Below are 27,196 nucleotides of genomic sequence, written 5' to 3' on the forward strand. Positions count from 1 at the left end.
GGTCTCAGACGCTGGCTGTGAAGCCCCTGGGGTCCCCGCATTCGGTGCCTCTGAGATCCAAGGAGAGAGGAAGCACTTTGGTTCCTATCATGACCCTCATCAGATCTCTGCCGGCACGAAGCGGGCCCTGAGGCGGCCACTGCAGAAAGGCTCTGATCCACTCAGAAAGAAACAGACAATCGGCAAAAACAAAGGCAGCAGGAAAGAGAGGCATTTCCCAAACTCGGCCTTTCGTTTCCTCTACAGCACCACCTACTTAGTCCAGGCGCCAGTGGTAAATAAGGTGATTGCCCACAGGCTGCTGCCAGGGCTTTCTCCCCTGCTCTCCAGCCTGCTCTGGCTGTCCTCAGCCTCCCTCACACACACACATGCACATACACAATCACACACATGCAGTCACACAATTGCACACATGCACACATAATTGCACATGCAATCGCACGTGTGTACATGTGCATACATGCATTTGTCCAAATGATCATACATGCACACAATCACACACTTGCACGCACTCATCTGTTTGGTGCCGCCCCCACATCTCTACAGGACCAAATCCAGCGCTTCCCCAAGGGCAGTAACAGAGCTGCCCTCCCAGGGAAGCCTCCCTGGCACTCTACCCAGAATGGACTTTTCTCTCCCAACTAATAGCTGGAGCACTTTGGGCCATTTGTGTGGTAATAGCACGCGTGACTCTATATTGTAATCACGTGCCTACGCCTCATTTTCCTCTCCTAGATCACAACCATGATTTGAGTAGAGACAGTATTTTATATATTATTATAACCCATGCCCAGCGGCCGTTGTCACGGGGCCTTGTGCATGAGAGGCGACCAGTAAGTATCTGTCAAAAGGAGTAATATGATGAGAAAGATGGCAAGAGAAAGCCAGAGGAGAAAGGAGAAATAGAAGAAAGGGAAAGGAAAAGAAAGACAGATGTCGAGGGTCTTGTTCAAAAGGGAGGTAGAGAAAGGCTTGGAGGAATTAGAGGAATGGAAGGATTGGAGGAATTAGAGGAATGGAAGGATTGGAAGAATTAGAGGAATGGAAGGATTGGAGGAAAAGGGGAGACTCAGACCTGGGGAGGGAAGTGAGGTGATGAAAGGCAGAGGCAGAAAAGATGCAAGGATGTGGGTCAGTGCAAAGTCCGAGGTGTGTGGAGAGCTGGACCATGTGCTATCCCCATCCATGTGCCTGGTCTCGCTGAGTAGGCTATGGCTAGCATGGGGCTTCCAAGGAAGGAGCAACCCAGCCTCCCATGAGACTTTCCAGTGGAGGAGGCAGCCTTGAGATTCGGGCACAGGACCCAGTACAGAGAGGAGAGAGAAAACGAGTGTATGCGTGCATGCATGTGTGTGCACGCATGTGAGTGCGCCAGCGTGTGTGTACACATTCGTCATGGTTCGATCTTAATCCCCCAACCCCGAACTAGCCATTGAGTGCCAGCCTGGCCTGGGGGGGGGGGGGTTCCTCCCTCTGGGACATGATCCTGGGGATCAACATCCCTGCAGCCTGCCAGCTTTGCTGCAAACTGCTGGCTCGTGGTTTTCCCCGCAGGCTAATCCCTCAGCCTTGTGTTGCAAAGTAGATGTTCTTTAATCCAAATGTGTCCCCCTCACCAGCACCTCGATATTATACTGTGCCCCCATCCAGCTCTGTGGGGTCAGGGCATGTTCCCTGCTTGGTGAGTTTTCTCTTTGGGGCTACAACAGGGATGAGGAGTGAGGGAAACTGCTACTACCCAGCTGCAGAACTAAAAGTTTCAGGGACTCTCCTCGTCCCTGGGAAGCCATCCTGCACTGCCTGCGCCTGACATCAGGTGTCCAGGCTCCTCAGAGCCCAGGCTTCTTACAGGGGCAGCATCCTCAGCAGGAAGGCTCACATTAGACTCTGACCCAGGGTTCTCCTGTCTTAGATGACACAAGCCACACCATCCACTGGAGAGAACCTAACTCCCACCTCACTCAGGTATTAATTTGACCTGAAATCCATCCCTCTGTCTCCATGGAGACTTAAACCTCAGCTCTGTGCCAGGACAAACCCGGCTGAGCCATGGTTCTCATTCAGTCGCCAAGCATTTGCAGGGCACTTACTGTACACACCAAACTAGGCCAGTAAGAGGGACTATGAGTCACATCTGAAGAGCTAGCCTATGTGAGCCATGGAAGGCTCAGGGTCAAGGGAGTACTTGGAAGGGCAGGAAAGGAGCTGCCAAAGAGGAGCTGCAGAACAGGGTCTGAATTGAGCAAACCACGTGTGTGGCCTGAGGTTGCCCAGTCACCACTCAGCATCCCTCTTCCTCCCCCCGGGAAAGCCCAGACCCAACCTGCACACCTCATAGCCAGTGGGTTAGGCAACAGGAAGGAAGGTTTGGCCCACTGTGATTGGAGATGTTGTAGATTCACTGGACTTGGGAGAACTTCTTAGAGGAGGAAGTATTTCGGGCCTTTTGGGGGGGAGGAGTGAGGGTCAGTAGACTCTCTGGGATCCCTGAAGGTGAGTGTTCCCAGCTAGAGAGAAGTCTGGGAGAAGGTAAGGAACAGAGATAACTTTTTAGAATCCCTGGTGAGAAGGAGCAGCCGTTCATGCATCAGGCATCCATTCAGACACCTACTGAACCAGCTGAGTTCCAAGGATGGAAAAGGGCTGCAAGAAGCTAATAATGATGTCCTCTTGTTGGAAGGAAAAATGGGGTCCTTTCACAGAGCCCTGAGGCAAGCGTTTCTGGGGACCCAGGCATGAGCGGTTGAGGTGTGGTGGTGAGATTTATTGGGATGGAAATGGAAAGTTGCCCCGCATGACTCATCTCTGTCTGTCCCGCTGAGGAAAAAGTCCAGCCTCGTCTTCATCGAGCCCAGAAGAAAGGCCACGGCCCAGAATTCTGTGCCATCGGTTCAGCCCATGTCAAGGCTTAGTTCAGTTCAGTCTTTGGCCCCTTCCAGCTGCCTTAGTCTCTGTTCCTGGCTGCGCTCAGATAGGTGCTACATTGCTACACCCAGGCTCTCGCCTGGAGCCTGTGCTTGGAGTCTGCACGGTGGCCACAGGCAGCCACTAGGGCTGCATGGCTGCTATGGAGAGAGAAAGCAGGAACAAATGGGATGAAAGCCTGTTACGGGGGTGAGGGAGGTAGGGGTAAGCGGGTGGGGAGAGGGTTGTTAAGCTTGGATTACATTATCTCAGGCTTGGAAAGGACTAGGCATCCTTTCAGACCAATCAACTTCCCAATTTTTCGGGGGCTTCTGATGGGTCCTCCCCCCATAACTAATTCATTTCCTAGATCTTCTGGGGATTTTGTTCCTTAGCCAATCGGCTCCTTTTCCCAGGCTAGGCTCCTCCCCTTTATAGTCCCATCTTGGCTTCTACTGCACATGCCTTAAGGTAGAAGGACCTCCTCTTGGGCCATCTTGGCTTCATTGGGCATGGGCCCGACAGAGCAATTTCCCCTCCTCCTTCCCCCAGAATCCAGTACCTGACGGGCAGTTCCCCTGGGCCAGACTCTTCCTGCTGGTTAGGGAATTGCTCTGGGATTACCCAAAGATGAAGCCCCAAGGGCAGAGGAGTACGAATGAGCCTGTGATTGCTATAGCTTCCTCATGAAGCAGGCCCAATACGTATTTGATTCAGCTCCCTCGTTCATTAGGCTCAAAGTCCGGTTCTCTTTGCTCCCTTTCTTTATTAATATCTAGCCACCTACACTAACACAATTACCAAAGACTTTAAAGGCGACGGGGTAAGGTTTGGAGACATGATAGAGACACACTGAGTATCCAGCCACCTCATGTTGCTCAAAGAAGACCTGGCAGAGAAAGGGGAGAACGTCAACCATTACCTGTGTACCAGGTGCTCTACATGTATCATCTCCTTTATTCCTCACACAGAGGCTACAGGGTGCACATTATTTTCTCCATGTTGCACCCAAGGAAAGGGAAGTTAGGACACTGGCTCAAGGTCACACACCTAATAAGCAGCAGAGTGTGGGATGGGTCACTCCAGGTCGATGTTCTGCTTATAATGAATCCTTTTATAGTGGGGCCTTGACTTACGAGTTTAATTCGTTCTGAGACCGAGCTCGTTAAGGAACTCGTTAACTCAAATCACTCTATCAACTCAATGCAAAAAGTTGGCCGAGAGACAGCTGGTATCTCAAAAAACTCGTTAGTCGGGACACTCGTAAGCCAAGGCCCCACTGTACTTTTTTGTGGCACACAGGAAGGAGCACCAGGGTCCTGGGGCCTGCATAGGGAGGCGCCACCCTGCTTAGCTGTAGCTCCGGGATTTAGAGACTAGAGCAGGGGTGGGCAAACTTTTTGACTCAAGGGCCACAATGGGTTCTTAAACTGGACCAGAGGGCCGGAACAAAAGCATGGATGGAGTGTTTGTGTGAACTAATATAGATTCAAAGTAAACATCATTACATAAAAGGGTACGGTCTTTTTTTTTTTTTTTGGTTTTATTCATTTCAAACGGGCCGGATCCGGCCCGCGGGCCCGTCGTCCCTCCTGGGGGAAGGTGGACTCGTCTATTGCCCTACACAAGGAGTTTGCATTTGCAAGATTAGCAGGAGGCCAGGGGGGTGGGGCAGTCACCTCAGCCAGGCCCTGAAGTTCTGCCCAGTGGCCAAGCACCCTAAGGGTGGGACCAGCGAGTCTTTCCGGTGGGAGGGGGTAGGAGAAGGTGCCCTGCCTGCAAGATCACCACTGAGATGGAAAGGGGGCATCCCCAAACCAAAGTGACAGGAAATTGAGTTCTGGGAGTTACCCTGCCTAAATCCTGCCTCAGGCATTAAAGCTATCCCTCCTGCCAGTTCCTACCCCAGCCCTGCAGCTCAGGGGGCCAGGACCAGGAAGGCGGCCCTCCCGCCAGTCCAGTGAAACCTGAGCAGGCCTCCTTCTGCGAAGGAATGTTCCTTAAGAGCTGCAGCTGTTCCATGTCCCCACCGGCCAGAGTGCCTTTCCTTGAGACTAAAGCCCCCACAGCCGTGGAATAAGAACAGGATTAGGTGGCTGTTTCCATGTGATTGGCTTCCCTGAGTTTGGGAGCCCAGCTTTTTTGGGCTTAAGACAGGACGTTGGCGCTGCCAGAATGAAGGGACACTGCCAGGAACTGGTGTTTGAGGACAGTGGCAACCTTCCCGCCCACTCAGGCACACACTCACCCTGCCTCGCCACATATTCACTGAGCATCTACCATGTGCCCAACACTCCGCTAGGCAGTTTGGGGGAATTCCAAGATAGACCCCTCTTTCCCTCAAAAGACCTGCAACAACAACAACAAGAACACCCACAAAATAAAACCTGCAACCAAACTAGGGAAATAAGACACACGTGTAAGAAAAAAGCACCGTGCCATCCGTCCGTCCAGTGCAGCGGTCGCCAACCTTTCAGGCCTCACGGACCACCGGTTGGCGGCCGCTGGTCCAGTGCATCTGGCCACAGGAAGCATTAGAGTCAGAGGCAGGACCGTGGGAAGAGCTTTCCACAGATGGGCGTCTCTCAGAACCATCTCCCCCATCCCAACCCTGGCAAGTCAGAGACACCCGCCCTCCTGGAGTCCTGGGAGTCTTTGGGGAGCCTCTCTGAGCTGGTGGATCAGCAGAGACGCCTAGTGGCCGGATGTGTGGATGGCAGACAGCTGGGGCCCCTATCCCCTCAACCCACCCACACAAATCTTAGGGAATGGCCTTGGTTTTTGTCTTCAGAGGGAGGGGCTTTTGCAAGTCATCCAGTCTATCCCCCGTTTTGCAGGCATCCAGGTAAGGTAAAAATTCTAGCCTTTCAAATAACTCAGAAGGAAAGCTGTCCTATCAGTTATTGCCTTCACTCCTCATTTCTTCCTCCCATCACGGCTTATTCCCGGAGTGTCTTCCTTTAGTCAGTGGGAGTTGAGTCTTCCCAGATAGCATAAGCTCTTTCCCTGTGAGCTGTGAGGATCGGTGGCCGGCGGGTCGGACTCAGTTCCTCCTCGGCTTACTGCAGGCTGCAGCGTCAGGGTTCATAGTCACTGGGAGGTCACTGCGCTCCCCGCCCCCACTCCCCTCAGCTTCTAGAGGCAATCACAGAGCCTTCACTCTTTCTTAGTAAGGTCTTCCTTTGAACAAGTCATCTTTTTGTTGTTGTTGTTCCAAAAGTTAGACTTGGAGTAAAACTCACCTGGTGACCACTGTGATGCAGCAAGAGTGACGGATGGCCCCAGGGAGCGAGGGCCCTGCAGCTGGTCATGGCCGAGTCCAGGGGGGTGCAAGCTTCCTGCTGGGTGGGGATTGTTGTTGTTTTTAAATATCTTTATTGACTTCAGAGAGGAAGGCAGAGGGAGAGAGAGATAGAAGCATCAATGATAGAATTATTCATGGGCTGCCTCCTGCCAGCCCCCTACCCCCCACTGGGGATTGAGCCCCCAACCTGGCCATGTGCCCTGACCTAGAATTGAACTCTGACCTTCTGGTTCATAGGTCGATGCTCAACCACTGAGCTACACTGGCTGGGCTCTCTGCCGTTTTGAAGCTTCTCCCTGCTGCTCTGCCCCTCCCGAGGGCTCTGGGCCTCTGTGTGTCTCAGGGGAACCGCGCAGTAGGAGCAGGAGGCCGGGCTTACGGGAGGTCTGGGAAGGCTCCTTCCCTCCGACTCCTGAGCCAAAACCATGCCCTCTGAGACATCACTCCGGAAAACTATGAAAGTGTTCAGCTTTTGGGCCCTATTTCCTTCCAGAAAATAAACCTTACCTACTAGGAAGTAAGAGGCCACGAACTCCCCAGTCCGATGGAGTGGCCCCACCACAGAAGGTGGGAAAATACCCAGGATTCCGGCAGCTTCCCATGAGTGGGAACACGTAGCCATGTTCCTGGGGGGCCAAGACAAAGAGTCCTTGGGCTGGATACCCAGCTTCAGCCCCTGGTTCTGGACACTTCGAGCAGAGATGTGAGACGAGCTGGGAGTGCCCCTCGCCTCGTTAGGGAGCTCAGGAGCTGGGGGGAAACCGCTCTGTGCGGGTCCAGACAGAGCAGCATCGCCTGGGTTGGAGTCTGATGATCCCCAAGAGGAGGCTGTGGAGAAGCTAATAATACTGTGTGCTTAGCCAACAGTTTCTCCCCAAAGGGCTCCCACAGCTGCCATAGCAGCTCCCTCCTCAGAAAGACCTATAGACTGTTCCCAGAGACTCGGAGTGCTGTCGTCTCCATAGAGACAGATTCAACCTGAAATAGCTGCAAAGTCAAGTCCCAAAGCTGGTCGGGGCTACAGCGCCGCCTCCAGGGGTGCACCTGGGGCCCAGGACAATCCTAAGCAGGGAGGGGGGAATGAGGGCATGCAGCAAGGACGGACGCCTTGGCAGGTGTGCACCCAGATGAATCTCTGCTATTGCAAGCAGCCCTGGGACTCCTGGGACCGGTGTCAGTCATGGCTGTGCCACTCCCTAGCTGAGTGACTTCAGCCAAAAGAAGTGGGAAATGATTTATTGGGTGCCTAAATGTGCCCGTCACTGCGCACGTGGGAGCCTGGCTGTCTGACCGCAGAGCACAGCTCTCTGTGGGAGCTTCAGGGCTACACTCAGAGCCGGGGGACCTGGGTTCGAGGCACAGCCGCTTGACTAGGAAATAACTCCCACTCTCTGGACCTCCATTCCTGTTTAGGCAAATGTAAAAATCTCCCCCCTGCTGACCACATAGGGAGTGGTGAGATGGAAGTGAAATAGCATGTGAAAGAATGTTCTCTAATATTCATGTGTATGATAAATGGGGAGTTTCCAGACCCAGCTGATCTTTGGGATCACCTGAGGGAGGTTAGTAAAAGTGCAGACGGCTGAGGCGCTGATTCAATGGCCCTGAGAATCTTTGTCTTTAAAAACATTCCAGTCCTGTCTGGTGTGGCTCAGTTGGTTGGGTGTTATCTCATGTACGGGAAGGTTGCTGGTTTGATTTCTGGTCAGGGCACATGCCTGGGTTGTGGGCTCTATCCCCTGTAGGAGGCATGCAGGAGGCAGCCAATCAATGGTTTGCCCTCCCATCAGTGTTTCTTTCTCTCTCCCTCTCCCCTTCCCTTTCCTTTCCTCTCTCTAAAAAACGATTTTAAGATCTTTAAAAAACAAAACAAAAAACACCCTAGTGTTCAGGCAGGTTTGTAAATCAGCTCATATTTACAAATGTAAGGGGTGAATATCATTTTCCAGGACCTCGAGGATGCCAAGATTTTGCTTCTTTTTTCTGCCCAGTTAAGATGCAGCTAGCCTGGCCCTACCCTAGGTCTCCACCCCTGACGTTCTCCATTCCATTCCTTTGCTGATAGAACTTGGCTACCTCCCAGCACAGACCCAGAGCAGGAGGAAAGGGTAGGAAAGAAAAGGGTCTGCTCCAATACATACATTGCCCTTAGTTACCCAGACAGGGTAAGCTGGCATGGAGGCGGGCCAAGCCACAAGGCCGAGAACCAGCCAGAGTTTGAATAAGCAGGTGAAGTATTCGCTGATGGTAATGGCTCACTCTTTTGCCTCTGGCTAGTGAAATGTGTGTTGGTTGAATGCCAAGGCACACCTCTTGTATTCATTTTACTGATTTTGTGTCTTTCTAACATAGTTGGACAGTTGGGGTGTGGAGGGGGATCTGGGACAACTTTTATGTTTGAAATCCCCCAATATCCTTCCCCAATGAGGAACACCATGGCGTAGATGAAACCAAACAAGAGATCATTGAAAAGTCATCATGAGGTTTAGGGTGAGTGCAGGGAGGGACCTCCTTCCCCATTAAGCTCACCTTCCAAGTTTGCTTCAGCTTCAAATACCATCATTCTGGCCACATCCTGGGAGAATAGTTGGCTGGGGTGATGGATGAGAGGAGCTGAACCTTGAAGCAGACACATAGGTGAGATTCGGGCTTTCAGGGTTATTGGACGTCAGCACTGGGCAGACATGTTCTGTAAACGGGGGGACTGAGCCCTCAGAAGGGCCCTGACTTGCCAGTTCCCAGAGCCATTGTCTTTGCCCTGGTGCCCACGCTGCCTTTGTGCTCTGGGTGTGGGTTATCGGTAATAACTGTGTATTGAATAACTAGTTCCTGAACCTCTGTGACTCACGGAGCACCTTGCAGCTGGGACCTTGGACGAGGCACTTGAGTGTCTGAGCCCTAGCTCCTTATTTGTGCCTCAGGAAGTTGGAGTATGTGGTTTTTTAAAAAAATCTTTATTGCTGTACTTCTTTTTTCCCCCCATTGCCCTCCTCCATCCGGTTCCCGCCCTACCCAAGGCCATCGCCATCCTATTATGCCTATAAGATCTTTGTTTAATCTCTTCCCATCCCCCCACCCCCCTTTCCTCTGAGAATCATCAGTCTGTTCCATTTCCATGCCTCTGATTCTATTTTATTCACCAGTTTATTCTGTTCATTCGATTTCTTATTCATTTCTTTTGATTTTTAGATTCAGTTGTTGATAGGTATGTATTTGTTGCCATTTGGTTCATATATTTTATCTTTTTCTTTTTCTTCTTCTTCCTCTTCTTAAAGAATACCCTTCAACATTTCATATAATACTGGTTTGGTGGTGATGAACTCCTTTAGCTTTTTCTTGTCTGTGAAGCTTTTTATCTGACCTTCAATTCTGAATGATAGTTTTTCTGGGTAGAGTAATCTTGGTTGTAGGTTCTTGTTATTCATCACTTTCAATATTTCTTGCCACTCTTCTGGCCTGCATAGTTTCTGTTGAGAAATCAGATGAGAGTCATATGGGCACTCTCTTGTAGGTAACTAACTGCTTTTTTCTTGCTGCTTCTAAGATTCTCTCTTTGTCTTTAGCCCTTGGCATTTTAATTATGATGTGTCTTACTGTGGTCCTCTTTGGTTTTGGATATAGGTTTTCAATATCTTGCTCTCTGTTCTTCTGGCACCCTATAATTCGGATGTTGGTACGCTTGAAGTTGTCCCAGAGGCTCCTTACACTATCTTCATATTTTTGGATTCTTTTTTCTTTTTGCTCTTCTGGTTGGGTGTTTTTTGCTTCCTCATATTTCAAATCGTTGATTCGATTCTTAGAATCCTCTACTCTACTGTTGAATCCCTGTATATTATTCTTTATTTCAGTCAGTGTATGCTTAATTTCTGACTGGCCCTTTTCCATTTTTTGGGGAGGTTTCTAGAAGATTCTTGAGTAACCTTATAACCATGGTTTTGAACTCTATATCCAGTAGTTTGCTTTCTCCATTTCTTTCATTTGTGACATGTTTCTTTGTTTCCACATTTTGGCTGCTTCTCCGTGTTTGTTTCCATGTATTGGGTAGCGCTGCTATGTCTCCTTGAGTTGGTAGTCTTGTGTAGTAGGTGTCCTATAGGGCCCAGTGACTCAGCCTCCCCAATCACCTGAGGTGGACACTCTAGGTGCACCCCTTTGTGGGCTGTGAGCACGGTCTTGTAGTTGAGACTTGATTGCTGTTGGTGTCACTGGGGGGAATTGACCTCCAGGCCAATTGGCTGTGGGGACCAGCTGCAACTACAGTGGGAGAGTTGCTGTGCAAGAGACACCCCTATGGATCAGGACGTGCTTTGATGAGGCTTTGGTACTCACTGAATCTGCCCCTGAGGTGTCGCTTATGGATGTGTAGAGCTGTAATCTGGTATGATCTGACACTGACCACTGAGTACACTGGCTCTTGGGTCTCCAGGGAGGTGCAAAGTCAGCCACTGCCTGGGGCCACCCAGCAGGAGCTACAGAGAGGTCTGCAGATTCCTTCTCTTTGTATCAGGTTTGGAAGTGCCTAGATGAGGCCCAGCTGTGAAGCAAGGTAGGCTGGTGCTGGTGCTGGGTCTTGGGCCTTTTATTGATACAACTGGGGCTCCCTGACCCAGCTGCAACTTGTTTTGAGAGATTTTAGCCTGAGCAGGGACAGGCCATTTATATGCAAAAGCTGCTGCTCACAGCTTGGGTGGGGTTATAAATTGGATGGGGTGGGGTCTCTGGGAATCACCAGGGCGGAGCAAACAGAAACGGCTGCCAGTCAGCTCTACAACCAGGGAGGTCCCAGCATAGGAACAATGATCCCTGCGAGGACCTCTGTCTGGGAGTAAGCTGCCCCCCAGTTCCTGCCCAGATGCCAGGCAATCCAGTTCCTCCTGGTATGTGTCTGTGTCCCCCAAAGCCTCACCCTGGTGCCACCTTTTAAGAGGAACGGCTGGATCTCCAGCAGCCTCTGTGTCACTGAGCCCCAGTCCGCACTGGTTTTTACAGCCTCTAGTTCTTACTGCCTGTAAGGACTTCTTTTCCCAGCTCTGGGACCCTGGGCTGGGGGGCTGGTGTGGGGCTGGGCCCCCTTGCTCCTCCAGCCTCAGAGATGATCTCCCTCCTGATTAAAAAAGCAGCACACGTGGGTGCCGGACCAGCCTGTTCCGCATCCCCACACCTCCTACTGGTCTCCGTGTGCTTTCTTCCTGCCTTCTCTAGTTGTAGGACTTCCATTCAGCCAGCTTTCCAGTGGTTCTGGATGATGGTTGTTCTGTATTTTAGTTGTAATTTTGATGTGGTTGTGGGAGGCGGTGAGTACAGGCATTTACCTACACCGCCATCTTCCTTGTCTGTCGAAATACAGTCGGACCTTGACTTACGAGAGTCCCGACTAAGGAGTGTTTTGAGATACCAGCTGTCTCTCTGCGGATTTTTTTGCATTGAGTTGATAGAGTAATTTGAGTTAACGAGCTCCTTAACGAGCTCGGTCTGGGAACGAATTAAACTCATAAGTCAAGGCCCCACTGTATGTGACTTTTAAGGGCCCTTCCAGAGTCTAAGCTTCTGCAGGTCAGACTCGGTGTTAGACTTGAACTGCATCCGAGGGAAGGCCAAGAGTTCTGCTCAAACCGTACACCTCGCTGGCTGGGAGGTGCTCACAGAGTCCCAGAAAGGGGAAGGTCGGGCAAGAGCTGCCCTCCCCTCCAAGGTCACAGCAGAGGTGAGCCAAGAATAGAAGCGAGGCCTCCGACAGAGGCCCTGCCAAGCCTGGTGGGTGGGGGAGGGGGAGTGACTCCAGTTCCCCAAGTGCTGCTTCTCTGGGCCTGGCACGCAGGGTGGACACGCAGCTCTGAAGGAGATGCCCGGGGGTGGGGGGCTCATGGGCTGACTCGTGAGATTCATACATCAGTGCTGACCACCCCTTCCTGAGAGGCTCTGGATTTCCTGGTGCCAGGGTCTGGGAAGCAACCCCTGGGCCTTCCATACTCCGCCTGGGTCTGTTGCTGCAGGCAGGCAGTTACTGGCTAAGGTTTCCTCCAAACACGCGTCTCTCCCCCTCCACACTCTACCAGCGGTTCTCAACCTGTGGGTCGCGAACAATGAAAAAACATCCTGCATATCAGATATTTACACTAGGATTCATAACAGTAGCAAAATTACAGTTACGAAGTAGCAACGAAAATAATTTTATGGTTGGGGGTCACCACAACATGAGGAACTCTTAAAGGGTCGCGGCATTAGGAAGGTTGAGAACCTCTGCCAGACTGTCCCTGGAGGCTGGGTGCCCAAGCTTCTGTCAGTCCTAAAACAAAAGCTAGGAAGCTGGGGGTCTTTTTTTCCTCCCCAATTTGATCTTTTTTTTTTTTCTTGAGGGTTTACCTGAGTCCTTGCAGCACATGTCTTAGGAATCCAGCTGTGAGCAGGGAATCCAGCCGCTGGCAGCGGGTGGGCATCTGGTCTGTAACCGGACAATCAAGGGGTCTGGGCTGCCTGTCACTACTTGAGCCAATTAAGCAGAGACGGGATTGAATCATATATGAGTGTTTATTCCAATGATGCCGGCAGCATGGGAGAGCAGCAGGTCATCCACAAAAATCTGCTCTGCAGCCCCCATAAGCCAGCTGCTTATATTGGGTAGAAGGACAAAGATTACAGGTTACAGGCATGGGAAAGTAGGCACGGGAGAGTCATGCAGGCTGGGGGTGGGGGAGGTGGCAGAGGCGGGCACCTCTCCCTGGGACCAGATTACAGGCAATAGGGGCTAGGGTTGTAAAGAGCAGGTGCCTCCAGGACTCGACTATTTCAGCCACGAAGTTGTAAATCTTTCCATAGTGACGGGCAGTTCTCAGGACAGGAGGATGGACTGCATTCCGATGTTAGCTCCCATGTCCCAGGGCATATAACTCCCAGCCAGGTTAGAATGTGCTTTCTCTAGTCAGAACAGAACCATCATGGTTAACAGAGCATGATTAATATTTCTTATTTTATTTCTTATAACTAATAGCTAGTCCCCAGTATTACATTTCTGCCCCTAACAGTTCAAGCCCTGTTTTCAGATGAGGAGCTGTGGTCGGAGGAGCTGAGAGACCGAGACAGGTCTTCATGGCTCCTTCCGCCACACCTCGTTTGCTGCCTCTCTCACCTTCTCCAAATAAAGCCTGGCGATCCCACCTCTCACACACCCAACTTCTTCCTCACAAACTCCCCCGGAGCCCAGCCACTAGGCAGGGAGTGCTCGCTGCCCCTGTGCAGCCTGCAGCCCAGTCTCTTTCCCCTTCAGCCGCAGTCCCTCAAGAAGTCTGAGCACTTCCTTGCTCAGCTGCTAAGTGGCAATGAGGGGAGCAGGGAGCCAGAAAAAAATGCTCTTTTTAGCTGCTTTGCCTCCTGCAGAAGCCAACTACCAGAATCATCCACTGGGAACATGAGGCTGGCAGGGTGACGACGTGGGGGAAAGGGACCCTGCTTGCAGTGGGAGTCTGTGGGGCTGAGGAAGAGGAAGGAACCCATGAAATGTGCATAGGGTTGAGGCTCCTAAGAGATGCCCTTAGGAGATGGGTAGTGAAGGGGCTAGGGTGGCTATTTTTTATTATTATCTAACAAGTAGCTCCTAGCAGTCAGGCACTGAACTCGGTGCTAAGGATACAAAGATAAAAGTGCAGAAGCCACTTTGTGTGTGGACGTGGTGTAGTAAGTGCTGGGATTCAGGCGCTCATGGAGGTGTGGGGAGGGGCATGTGGAGCCGACCCAGTGTGCAGGATGACTGGTGCTTCAAAGCTGCTTCCCACCCCCCTGCACATCAGAGCCACGTGGGAGCTTTTACAACCCAAACCCGGCCACACCCCTGAGCAAGCAGATCAGAATCTCTGGGGCTGGAACCCAGGCATCAATGGTGGACATTCCAAAGGGAGGCCAAGTGGGGAATGCGAGTTCATGGTCATTTATGTCTTAGGTTTGCAAGGGAATGGGATGGCTAACTGGGTGACTGGTTGGTTGGTTTGTAATATTGAGCCTTCTTATTCACTCTTTCTAGAAGCCCTGAGAATTACGTTTCCAATTTGGGTGTGGGTGGGAACAGGAAGGAGGGAGGAGGGGAGGCAGGAGGTGGAGGGGAGAGGAGGAATTGGGCTGTGGCATCTAAGCTCTTAGCAACATTGTCATGAACCACACCTCCCTTACTGCCAGGACCTCCTGCAGAATTCTCCCAATTCCATGTCCGGAGTCTCCAATAACCCCCAGGGGATTGTGGTCCCAGCCTCAGCGCTCCAGCAGAGCAGCATCGCCATGACAACTGTCAACTCACAAGTGGTGTCAGGTTGGTGGAGGGGACTGTGGGGACACCCCTGGGAAGAGAAAAGGTGGCCCCAAGGCGACTGCAGGGGTGAGGGGCAGGGCATTGCACAAGTGCCCCTGGAAATGGGAGAGGGGCTCCCCGCTGAGTTTCTTAGCTAGAGTTCCGTAATGGATGGATGGTTAGCACCAAGGCTTCATTGTATGGTTTGGAACAAATTTGGGTCAAAGTCTCATGAGCCACTCAGAGACCAAGCAAGGCTATCGTCCTTTCCCCAACACGTGCCCCATCCTGCCCCTTTCCACAGGGGCTGAGTACCTCCAGAGCAGAAAGTGCCCCCCTGACAGGGGACACAAAAACTGGTTGTCTCCTCAGGTGGAGCCTTATACCAGCCAGTTACCATGGTAACCTCCCAGGGTCAGGTGGTCACCCAAGCAATCCCCCAGGGAGCCATCCAGATCCAGAACACACAGGTGAGTGTGTGTCCCAGTGTGTGCACGTTTGCATGGGTGTGGGGGAGGGCAACCAAGGTCACTTACATCTGGTAGGCACCTCACACAAGTTACTCATTTACTCCCCATTATTCTCCTAAGAGGTAACATCACCCCCACTTTCCAGTTAAGAAGCTGGGTGCTGGAGAGGTTTTATCAACTCCTGGGATTTTGCTGCCTCCCGGTTGCATCAAAGGCTCCTGTTTCTGGTCTCCACTTGGAGCCGGCCTGGAGCTCAGTGAGCAGAGGGGCCGGGGAGACCTCTCTGAGCCTCAGAGTTTTTATCCACCCAGCAGGTACTCACAGTCCTACAACCTACAGGCTGCTGTGAGGGCTCACCATGGTAACAGACAGGAAGTCACTTGGCAAACTGTAAACTCCTCCAGAAAGGCTAACTATTGGATGGTTTATGGTTTCCTCTGTCTCTTCTCTCCCCACTTCGCCACATCCCCTCTCCCTCCTTCTCCATTCTGTGAGGTGAAGGGAAAGGTGACCTCCCAGGGCCCTAGAGTGAATTGGGAAGGGGGCTGGCAGCAAGACCCTGCCATCATCACCATGGCAACAGGTCCCTAGCTGCCAGGCTGCCAGGCTGCTGATGCTGACTTTCTCTCCACGTGCCCTGAAGGTTAACCTTGACCTCACTTCCCTCCTGGACAATGAGGATAAGAAGGCCAAGAACAAGAGAGGAGTCTTGCCCAAGCACGCCACCAATATCATGCGCTCTTGGCTCTTCCAGCATCTCATGGTGAGTGTGTGTGCACTGACGGTGTGTGGGTGCAGCGGCACCCCCAGGTCCACAGAGGGCGTGGCCTCAGGAGAGGCTCTCTGATTGGGTATCATCTTCCAGACCCAGGCCAGAGGGAGGCTCCGCAGGAACTCAGGCTAAGAGACTATCCCTAGTGCTTGCTGCTGCTGCCTCAGAAAAAGGCTGAGAGGGTGTGGGACAGACATATTCTGACTTACGTACTGGGAGCGTTCGGAACTGTGTCGTGAACAGAGTGAGATTCTGTGGGGCCGGGGCTGAGCTTCCTGGTCCAGAGCCCTCCTCCCAGGCAGCACGCTCACTCTGCCCTTCTCTTAAGGGGCAAATGTTCATTCTCTGCTCTTCTGGGTCCCGGAGTCCCCACCGCCGGGGAAGCTGAGGTGTGTGTGTCTCCCTTCTGCTTGGAGCCCCAGCTGAGGCACAGTGCAGGGGGGCTGTGGTTGAGCCCATAGGCTCTGGAGGGGCATGGGCTGAAGTCCCGGCTTCCTCCCGTGTCCAGCTCAGCTCTGTGATACAGAGCAAAGGCTTTCATAAGCCTCACGGCCACTTTCGTGAAATGGAGACAGAGCCTTGGGTTTAACTGTGTGTTTGTAAAGTGCCCACTGTGTGCACCGAGGTGGAGCTGTGTGCTTGCAGGGCTCGTTGTAATAGCGGCTCCGGTTGACTGTCAGGAATTACTTCAATGACTTTAGCCCCTAACGCCATCCCAGAGCTGTCGATACAAAGACCAGTGACTGTCTGGGCTGAGTGTGAGAGTGTGTGTGTGCGTGCGTGCGTGCGTGTGTGTGTGTGAGTGTCTGTGTGGGTCCAGGGTGGAGTCTGTGAACATGGATGGGCTCCTAGCAGTCTGGAAGTGTGGCCTGCCAGGACATAGTCACACAGATACAGGACAAACAGCAAAGTTGGGACTAGAATTATAGACATAATTCGGCCTGTGAAGTGTGGGAAGAACCAGGAGTAAGGAAGCTCTTTCTCAATCAAGTGGAATCAATCAATCCTTCCATCAAGGCACAGTTCTTCATTGAAATGGGAGGGCCTCCAAAGCCATGAGCCTGGGCCTGGCTCTCAGATGCGGGGCTCCAAGGACCTGCCTCAGAAGGGGGTGTGCATCCCAGGGCCAAGAAAACTGCCCTGGGGGCTCACTGTGGGGCTGGGGCTTGGCATCTCCTCACACATCCCCCTCCCCCTGCTCCAGGGACGTGGGTCCTCCAGACATTTGCTGAGGGAACACAGTCTGAAAACACCCCCAGGGAACAAATAGAAACCTACTTTGGAGAGAAGGGGGTAGACAGCTGAGAATTAAGGTGAAGAGAGGTTGGAATGACTCCCAGGACCAAGGCCAGGGCCAGCCCAGGTCTCCCGGGAGCAGCCCTGATGGGAGCTGGAGCTCACAGAGATGGTGGGGCACAAGGTCGGCCTGCCCTGGTGTCGCGCTGCCAGAGGCTGTCTGCAGCCTTGTGCTGTGGGAGGTAGGACTGCAGGGCCCAGGGTGTGGTAGAAGCTCCCGGGCCAAACCTGAGCTCAGATCGAGGCCTCAGCTCTTGCTGTCACCTGGCCACGCCCACCTCTGTGCAGGTGATGATGAAGCGATGGAAGCATTGCTGAGGCCCTAGCCACTGTGGTGCTTGATGTCAGTTCCCCTTCTCTCCTTCCTCGCCTCCCATCCCCGTGCATTTTGAAGACTGATGTGAACATACCTACAAACTCACTCCTGAGGGGGAGAAAAGGCAGGTGTAGGAGGGAGAGGAGGCTGCAATGCAGATTTCCCTGCACAGAGCCCATGCATCCAGGCCAGCACCGCTCGGGGACTCCCATCACCCACTGTGGGCACCTCCTCAGCCACCTGCCACTCCCCGTGTGCAGCTCATGAGACTGGAGGGCCATCTTCTGAGTCCCTCCTGGCTGGGCCTCCCCTCTGACCTCAGTCCATGTCCTACCCTCTCACCCCTCCCTGCTGAGCCTCCTCTTTAGTTCACGGTCTTTTCTTTCCATTTCCACCAGATGGGATAGCAGAGGAAGGTCAAGGTGGAAAGGGAGAGGGTGCTCTGCGCACAAAGCAGAAGGGAGGAGGAACCGGGGGTGGGAGGGGGTCTCCCCCAAAGGGACCTGGGACAGTGGGAGGACTTGTTGAAAAGCATGAGTAAGCTTTTTCTGCCCACACCCTCCCACACCCTGGACCCTCTCCAGCGCAGAGTGCACACAAGCGCAGGTGCTATTAATAAAGCACTTAACCCTGGCAGAGTCCTCCCCCGTTAATGCCTCCTCGCAGCAGCCATCAGCAGAGGACAAGGGAGTGACCGCTGGGCCTTGTGGAGGAGGGGAGGAGTCCAGCCTGTGGGGACACGGCCGAACACAGCTGGCCTCCCAGGCCGAGGCTGGCCCACGGCTCAGCCTGGCCACCCAGACGCAGGTGGGCCCGCACCCCAACAGCAGCTCAGGAGAGGGGCTGTGAGGTGCTTGGTATTGGGGCACAGTGGAGAGAAGACAGGCTGTGGAGCCAGGCAGACAGGGTGTGAACTGAGGCTTTCCCACTAGCTGTGCCGTCGCTCTGGGTCTATTTCTCTGAAAAAGGAAGATGATACCCTTTTCTATGGCTATGAACGTTAAATGAGATAACATACATTTACGTGCAATGCCTGACACAGTCACGCTTAAGAAACGGTAGTTCCCTCTCAACTTGCTAGAACAGTGAACAAGTTTTTGAGGCGAAGGCCCCACATTTTGCGAATCAGTTAGAGGCAGGTGGCTGACCTGAGTCTGATCTGTAACACCTGCTGAGTTCACCATCCGGCGACCCTGAGAATAGACGGACTAATGCCGCTGCTTGCCTGTCCTGTGTGGACGTGTGTGTCAGTCTCCGCGTCTTAGGTCTCTGCCTCGGTAGTAAACGCTGCAGAACAGGGAGTGGACAGTACTCCTCTTCTGCGGCCCGAAGGCGCTGACTCCCACGGTGTCCTGCCCCCAGAAGGGCTTGGGGAGATCTAGGTTCCACACGGTCAGCTCGTTCTTTCTTCTGAGTGTGCCGGGGGCGCTGTGCGTTTGCGAGGGCGGGGATGTCCTGAAGCTGCCCCCACGCTCATCTGATCACTGAGTCTCTCTGTTTTCACCGTTGCTTTGGAGAGCAACCCTGAGACTGCTTGTGGGGGTAGAAAAGGTGCGAAAAGGGCAAAAAACCAATATAGGGATGTTCTCATTCTAGTGCAGTGGGGACCACAAATATGTCGACTGGTTCACTGGAAATGCTGGTTAAAGAAAGAAACAACCACTGAAAAGACACATTTTTACTTTGGTTTAAAATATATACATTTATTTATTTTAAAAGACATACATATATTTTATATGGAACCAAGATCTTTTTCTAATGAAAATTTGTCATTTTACTTGCATGAACCTCTCCTGTAATATAACATCTATAAATTCCATCTTTATTTAAAATGGAATAAGAATTTTGACATTTGGGAAGTAGTCTAGCTGCCGGATCTTCCTAGATTTTTATTGTGTATTCCAGTTTCTTAACATCTGCCTCGCTGCACCTCACTGTGTGGTGTTTCTAATCGAATTTGAGTCATGAGTCTTTCCAGAGCACTCCATTTAGGGTTTTTTGGGTGTGTGTGTGTGTACGTGTGTGTGTGGTGGTGTTTTTTCTTAGGAACAATAACTCTTTCTTTTTGCACTCATTTCATTGACTTGCAGAATGGTTGATTACATTGCATGGTTACACTAGCACATGTAACGGGCACACACCAATTTCATACAAACGCCGCTGACTTCCTGATAAGCAGATAAATTCGCCAATGAACATCCTGCAAAGCAGCCTGTGTATCTCGAGCATGCAGGGCAGCGTGGGGCGCGGTTCTGCTGGTTTGCAGCAGACATGGGGGGCCTTGTACAACCTGAAACGCGGCTAACGGAGATCAGGTCTCAGAACCTCTGTAGCAAATGCTGGTTCCCTGCTGTCTTCTTTCTCGGGCGGAAGTCAGTTCTCTCTGACCTGTGTCGTCTTGTCGTGGCCACTGGTCCGTGGCATTAGCAGCTACGGAAATGTATTCCGATGATAGGATGCTCCTGGGACGGAGACTACGCCCTGGCCTTTTTGCTGTTAGGATGGTGTCATCCATTAGCCTCGGCGCTGCTGGTCCCTGAAGCACCCAGTGATATTTCTTGCTATTGCGTTTTGGCTGGAAGAGGCTAGACTCCTGCTGGAAGCAGTGGCTCCCTAGAAAGCCAGAGTGGGTGAGAAACCGGCAGAGGGCTCGCTCGGGGGGGGGGGGGGCCGGGGGGAAGGCTGCACTTCCTCCCCAGCTTCTGGCCTGTCCCCCACCCCAGATCCCAGCCTCCCCCTGCCCTGCCAGGTGATTCCACTCATTTCCACCCAAAATATGGCTGTTTTCTGGGTTGTAGCCCACCCCCCCAACCCCGCCCAGCACATGAGCAGCTTTACAGAATGTTCTGTGTGGGAAGAGGGGGAACCAGCCCCAGCAGGCCCCCCACCATAGAAGGAGCCGCCTGGCATTGGCCACCGCAGTGTGCCAGGCCTCTGCTAGCATCTTCACGCATCGTCTCAGGACCCCCAGCCCCGCAGGAGGTGGGCACCGCCATTATCCACATTTTACAAATAATGAAACTGGTCTCAAGGAAGGCACCACATGCCCCATGGCCCCGCAGGATTTGAACCCCGGTCTGTGTAACTCGAGGCTCTGCTTTCTTGCCCACTGGGCCGTACAGCTTCCACAGTGGCCCAGGAACCCACGGCATCTCTGAGCTCCCAGCAGCTGACGCAAGGGGACCCCAGCTTTCAGCTGAGGCACAGAGCCTGGTCTGGGAGAGGCGTGGGGTTTTACATGCCCCGCCCTAGTGCCAGATCCCCAGGGGCTGCCCTGTAGTCCCTTCCTGTCTTCTCCCTTCCCGTCCATCACATTCGCAAGCCTGGTCAGCACCCAGCCAGGGCCCCAGTCTACTCTGCTGGCTGCCGTCCACCCCCACATCTTGTCGGGGGAGGCTCTTCATTGGCCGCGCTGAGCCGAGGCCTGGCCCAGGCCCCCCTGAGCCCTCTGTCATCACGAGAGCCAAAGGCAGGAAAAGCGCCAGGCGGCTTCCCTGTGTGATTCTTTTATTGAAATATAATTCACACACCATAAAACCCACACTCTTACACTGCACCCTTCAGAGCTTTGTGGTATATTTACAGACTTGTGTCATCATCGCCACTATCTATTCCAGAATATTTCCTCGTCCCTGGGAGAAATCGGTACCGTTAGCATCACTCCCCAGCCCCAGAAGTGCACTTTCTGTCTCTATGGACCGGCCTATTTCGGATATTCCGCATGAACGGAATCATATAATCGGGGGATTTTGTGATGGTTCTGTCCCTTGACGTAACGTTTTCACGGCTCACCCGTCTTGTGATACGTATCAGTGCTTCATCCCATGTGATAGCTGACCCGTGCGCTGTAGCTTGAATGGACCACGGCTGGTTCATCCACCCTTCAGCTGATGGACAGTGGCTCGTTCCTACTTTCTGGCTTCTGAGTAACGCTGCTGTGAGCACTCAGAGGCTGCCCAGGATTCTGAGCCCGTCCCAGTCTTAGAGACTGACAGACTCCTAGCTCCCTCGCCCACAGCGCCAGAGCCCCACGAGCTGGGCTCACCCCTTGAGGGGAAACGGGGCTGCTGCATGCCCAGTACAGCCCGGGCCTTGCACGCGGGCTCCCTGTCACGGAGGTGTGAGGAGGTGAAATCTAGCAGCTGCCTCTGCACCGTGGTGTTGCCTTCGATCATTCGGCAGACAGGCCTCCCGTGTCTGCCACCTTCACTGTGCCTCGCCTAAGTTCTAAGGGAGTTACACCTTCACCTCCGCCTTCACCTCCGTCGGAGACCCGGTTACAGCATCCATCCGTCGGTCTCTTACAAACAAAGATAGTGCGGTAGGAGGAGAGGACCTGGCACCCGGAGGCAGGGTCTGGAGTTGAGTGTCACTGCCAGGGGACCTGGGCCTCAGTCTGCAGCTCCTAGCGCTGCTGTGAAGATGGAATGAGATGCCGTAGGAAAGCCTCTGTCCGGCTGCCCACACAGCCACCGCTGCAGCTGCCTCCAGTCTCACTCCGGGTCCCCTTCATCAGCCCGGCCTTGGGAAATGCGGAGGGAAACCCTGACACTTCTAGAGAATCTGGGAAGGAAACAGTAAGAAAAGCTTGAGAAGCAAGAAAACGGCTTCGGGAGACGGAACTATTCTTGATCCAAAATAGCTTGCCTGCTGCTTTCTCCTTAGACTTGTCACATGCTCCCTACCTAAGGTCTCACTCATCAGAGATCTGTTTAAAATTGTAAAATCCCTTCCCAAAGCAGATGCCTGGGGCATCCAGGAGGCCACCGCTCATTCACAGCTTAGTGTGAATTAGTCCAAAGCTTGCCTTTCTACTCCCACTCAGCTGGGACCAGCCTCATGGGAAGCTGCTAGCCTAGAAGACTGGAACTTATTTTACTGGTTGCAGGGTTTTTTGAGAAGACGAGTCAGGTTGGGGTGGCAGAGGAAGAGTTTCTAGCAGTTCTTCTCCCCACGCCCCAGGCCCTGACCTTGCTGAGAATCTGACAAAAGCTTTGTCTGCATCATCACAAACATAGTTCCAGAGAGTAGACCCTGAGGTCCCAGAAGCCAGAGGCCTCAGACTCAGAATGCTGATGTCAGAAAACACAGGCCCGTGAGAGAGGTGCATGGGGGTGTTGGGGAGGGCTGGCCTCGGCCTCCAGGGCATGTGCAGCAGGGAGACAGGAGTTAACAGGGTTTGCTGGAGGAGCTGGGATGTGGGCTTCATGCGCCTGGAAGGGGGGCGAGGGTTCAGGATTGGGAGGGAAGAGGAGGGGGGGAATCATTTGGATTCGAATTACTCCTGACAGATCATCAATGTCCCTGACTGGCCTGCAGTTCCTTCTGGCCAAAGGGACCGAGCTCTCCTCTCAGTTGTGAGATGACGTCTTGTCCCCTTATTCTTCTCTGTGCGGCCTGGGCTGTGACGGCTGCTCTCTGGGCAGAGCAGCTCAGGCGCCGGCACCTGTGGCGCTTGGGTGGGAGGCACACCTGGAGGCTGGGAGTGAGGCCGGCTGGGCTCCTGCTGCCTTCCTCTGTCAGTGCTAGGGGAGCTTTAGGTCCTGGATTTCTGCCTGGAACACATCAGGACGTAGGGAGAACAGACCCTGGAAGCTGCCCTCCGACTCCGCCCTAAGGCAGCCGCAGTCCAGGGCGTGCGCCACAGTGGCCGCTGTCGCAGCAGCAAGTCCCAGGGAAGGAGACAAGATTGGGGTCTCCACCAAAGACCGGGTCAGGTTGTCAAAGGCCAGTCAGCTCCAGGGTTGGATGGAGCTGAGCTGAAAAGAGGGGTGTGGGAGACTGTGGCTTGTATTGAGCCCCAGAACACTCCGCGGGAGCCTGCAGCTCAGATTCCCCCCGGAAAACATGGCCAGGGGAGATTTCCAACCTCAAAGCACCCCCGAGAAGCCTGCAACCCAGGTTAGGAGGAAATGCCCCCATTACATGACCCAGGTTAGAAAGAAATGCCCCATCATGTGACCCAGGTTAGGAGGAAATGCCCCATCATGTGACGCAGGTTAGGAGGAAATGCCCCATCATGTGACCCAGGTTAGGAGGAAACACTCCCATCAGGTGCACAGGGGCTGGAGCGGTCCAGCGACCAGGAAGGGACACCATTTGCAGAAGGGAGCACCCTCATTCATGTGCCGAAGGGCTGCTGGGGCTCCTGGCACCTGTCCGGAAAGTGACCTGTGACCTTCACAGAGATGGAGCCACGTGCCCAGCAGCAGGCTTATCTTCTTTGTTATTGAACAAACACTCGGGGAGTGTGCCGGACACCATCCTAAGCACCTTACCAATAATAACTCATTCCATCTTTACTACGGCCCTGAGGTCGGTGGAATTCTTCCCCCATTTTACCCGGGAGGAAAGAAAAAGGAGGCGAAGGCCTCAAGCTGGTGAGAGACCAGGATGCAAAGCCGGCAGGTGGGCCCTGAGTCCATGTTCTCGCCTGCTTCTCCCTGCTGCCTCCCAGACGCCTCCTGAGAGCTGAGCAGTGTGCCCCCCCCCCCCAAAATACTCATGAAACAACCCAGCGGGTGCAGCACTTTTACCAAGTCAGCCGGTGGGACTCTGGGTGGGACCCCGGCCGGGCTCCCCACCCCCTCACACCCCCTCACACCACAGACACACAAAGGATCGGTGACAAGTGCCAGTGACGCCTTAGGTCCCTATCGGTCATTCAACAAAGACAGCGAACGCTTCACCTGTGCAGGCATGTTCCCCTGCCGATGAGGGGGTGGAAAGGCAGGTGTGGTCCCTTCTCCCAAACACTTGCAGCCTGTCTCACTGGGCAACAGAACTACACCATCTGTGGGGGGCTGAGCAGGGCGGACTTGGGGCTCGGAGCTCCTGGGAGGGGCATCAGGACGAGCCCACGGGTTGGGAGCCGGTTAAGAAGACACCATCTTGCCTTAGGGTGAGGATGGCTGAAATAGGCTGAGGGAGGAGAGCAGCTTTGAGATTACAGGAGGGTGAAGAAGGGGAAGGTGGTAGATTTTTACAAGGGAAAACTAGACAGCAGTGAAAATGGACAGGTGTAGTGACACAAAAATACCAAACATGGATCTCGCGGCTACACTGTGGAGTGAGAGATACACGCTATATGATTCATTTATAGGGTCCAAAAACCATACTGTGTAAGGATGTAACATGGACACTAAAACCATAAAGAAAAGCAAGGATGTAAGTACCATAAAAACCAGTTATCGTTGGGGGTAGTGACGGGGGGGGGTGGGGGGTCGCGAAAGGGGCTCCGGGTGCTGACGGCCCTATTTTTTGACCTGGGCGGTGGTCACATGGGTGTTTGTGATGATACAGAAGCTACACGTTCTAGTTCTTTGTGCTCCTCTGTGTGCGCAGGTCAGGGGGAGAGGAGTAAGAGCCAATGAAAGGAGCGCTGAGCTGGGGCGACTGCAGGAAGAAGGCGCTCCTTGTGCTCCTCTCCATTCTAAAGGCTGGTTTGTCCATTTCAGCATCTCTGAACCAGGGTGCCCCCTGCTGTTGATGATGAACCGTGGGATGTTTCGGGGCCTCGCCATCCTGCTGCCCCTCTGGTTGGCCTCTGAGCCTCCTCGAGCAATGTAGAGCCGACACCATGGGCCTCAGGCCTCGCCCACAGGGACCAGGGAGAGGGTGCGGCTGGCCCTGGGCGACGCTGGGCACCGGGAATGGGAAGGGAAAGCTGGCCCTGTCCTGCTCCTCAGCCAGCTTGGGGCCGAGGAGGCTCCTTCCCGGCTGTGTCCCGTGGTAACCGGGCCGGCCTTGTGCTTATCGGCATGGGTAGGGGGTGGGAGGACAATCTCGGGGTGGCTCTCAGTGACAGCATTCGCCTGGCCCCTCTCCACCAGCCCTGGCCAAGCCTCCGACCCAGGGTCCCGCGGAACCCGTTCTTCAATCTGAAAGACGCCGCACTGAGCCCGGAGACCGTGGCCATGGGCTGCGGAGGAGGTGTCAGAGGGAGGCAGGGACCATCGGGGTTAGATTCCCAAGGACATTCCTGATGGCATCTGGTGCCGTCAGCACCTCCCTATGTAACGCCTTCTCTGGAGACTCAACATTCATGGCGGGTGGGATGTCTGGGAGGCGTCGCTACACCGTATGGAGTGAGCCCATGGAGCCGCCCCCCACGCCTTCGTTATTTTCCGTCTACGCGGAGGAAACTAAGACTTCAAACAACCAATCGCCAAGGTCACGCCGCGGATGAGTGGTGGGCAGGACTGACCTCTCCAGGGCCATCCCCTGAGCCACTCCTAGTCACCCTGTCACGCGTGGCCCCACGCGGCCCTGAGGGGGATCTGCGCCTTTCCAAGGAGGAATTACCTACTTCCAGAGGCCGCTGCCTGTGCCTCCCTCCCGGGTTCCCCCAGGTAGCCCCGAGAGCAGCCACACGGCGAGGCGGCCCCCAGTCTCCCTGGATGCCTGCCCTGTCCTTGGCCCCGAGTCCTTCCAGTTGTGCTAAAAGTAGCACGGCCAGGCCCAGGTCTGCTCAGGGCCAGGCTATTTTGATTGTGTCCTCAGGAACCATCCCCTGCCGATGCGGGGGCGGGGGGGGGGGGGGAGGCAGGTGTGGTCCCTTCTCTCAAATACTTGCAGCCTGTCTCCCTGGGGCGACAGAACTAAACCATCTGTGGGAGGCTGAGCAGGGCGGGCTCGGAGCCCCTCCCAGGAGCTGATACAGCGTGCATCTCTCACTCCACATGTAGCCGTGAGGTTCATGGTTGGTATTTTTGTGTGACTGTAGCTGTCCATCTTCACTGCTGTCTAGTCTTCCCCGTCACACCCTCCTGTCATCTCAAAGCCGCTCTCCGCCCTCTGGGCGCTATTTCAACCATCCTCACCCCAAGGCAAGATGGTGTCTTCTTAACCCGCTCCCAGGAGCCATCAGATGTGGCGCTGGGAATGTTCCAGTGCACACACCGTCCCCCAAGCTGCACCAGCTGCTGCCCCCACCCCACGGCCTCCATCACGTGCCCCCTGAGATCTTGGTTCCTGGAGAGAGGGCGCTGGGACCTGCACTCTCCCAGGACAAGGGGTTAGCATCCTCCTCCACAGAGAACACCAGCCGGCTTCCGTGACGCTCCGCTTGGCCCTCTCCATGTAGCGGGAGCGTGTTCGTCTGGGTTTATGACACCCACGCACACACCAGAAGCCGCCTCAGAGACAGCAAACTACTTCCGTGGGGGCTGAGAGAGCTCCTTCTCTGGGGGTCCTTACAGTGGAAGAGATTCACATCTGGCTGGCTTATAGGGGTCCTAGCGCAGGGCTCCCGCCCCGAGGGCCCACCCCTCCTTCACTGGGAGGGCCTGGTCTTTCAGAGTCCACAGCAGGCCCACCTCCGGGGGCGGGGGGGGCCGTCCCGACCAATCAGCCCCACTCCGTCTCACCACCGAGTGGACTTACACCTGCCCTTTAATAAAGAGGTTCCCTCTCACCCAGCGCCCTCCCCTCTCAGCTCCGAGCTCTTCATGTCAGGCACCTTTCACTAGCGGACGCCCAGGCGGCGGCTTCCCAGCACCTGTAGGTGGAGAACAGGCGCAGCCGGCTCTGCTAAGGAAATAAGTTGGCCATCGTTTGGGGGTTGGTTCACTCATCTGTTCAATACCCACCATCGAACATCTCCTCTGCCTGCTGCTGGTCTGCACACTGGAGACACAGTATCTAATGAGACTGGGCCCCGCCTGGGGTCCTTCCCGGGTTGTCACGTAGTGGGCTGTGCAGTCATTCACCTGCAGTGAGGCCAGCTTTGCCCAGGGGATTGCAACGGCCTCCCCAAGGATTTCATCCGTGACGGGTCTTCGCTCATGCAGGGAACGTGGGGGCAAGAGCATCCAGAGAGGGAACAGCACGTGCAAAGGCACGGAGGCACCAAAGGGCC

At 54.0% G+C, this 27,196-nt stretch overlaps 1 protein-coding gene across 4 annotated transcripts in view; it reads left to right on the forward strand.

Annotated features, from left to right (window-relative positions):
* The window catches only part of PKNOX2 (PBX/knotted 1 homeobox 2), a 280,359-nt gene that overhangs the window by 246,740 nt on the left and 6,423 nt on the right, over positions 1–27,196 (forward strand). For all 4 annotated transcript variants that reach the window (XM_059675981.1, XM_059675979.1, XM_059675978.1 and 1 more), the window contains 3 exons: positions 14,375–14,504; positions 14,856–14,953; positions 15,597–15,716. In XM_059675981.1, coding sequence (XP_059531964.1) covers positions 14,375–14,504; positions 14,856–14,953; positions 15,597–15,716 — 348 coding nt within the window. The remainder of the gene's footprint in view (positions 1–14,374; positions 14,505–14,855; positions 14,954–15,596; positions 15,717–27,196) is intronic.

The sequence above is a fragment of the Myotis daubentonii genome, chromosome 19 (genome assembly GCF_963259705.1).
Source record: "Myotis daubentonii chromosome 19, mMyoDau2.1, whole genome shotgun sequence".
Taxonomy (NCBI): Eukaryota; Metazoa; Chordata; class Mammalia; order Chiroptera; family Vespertilionidae; genus Myotis; species Myotis daubentonii.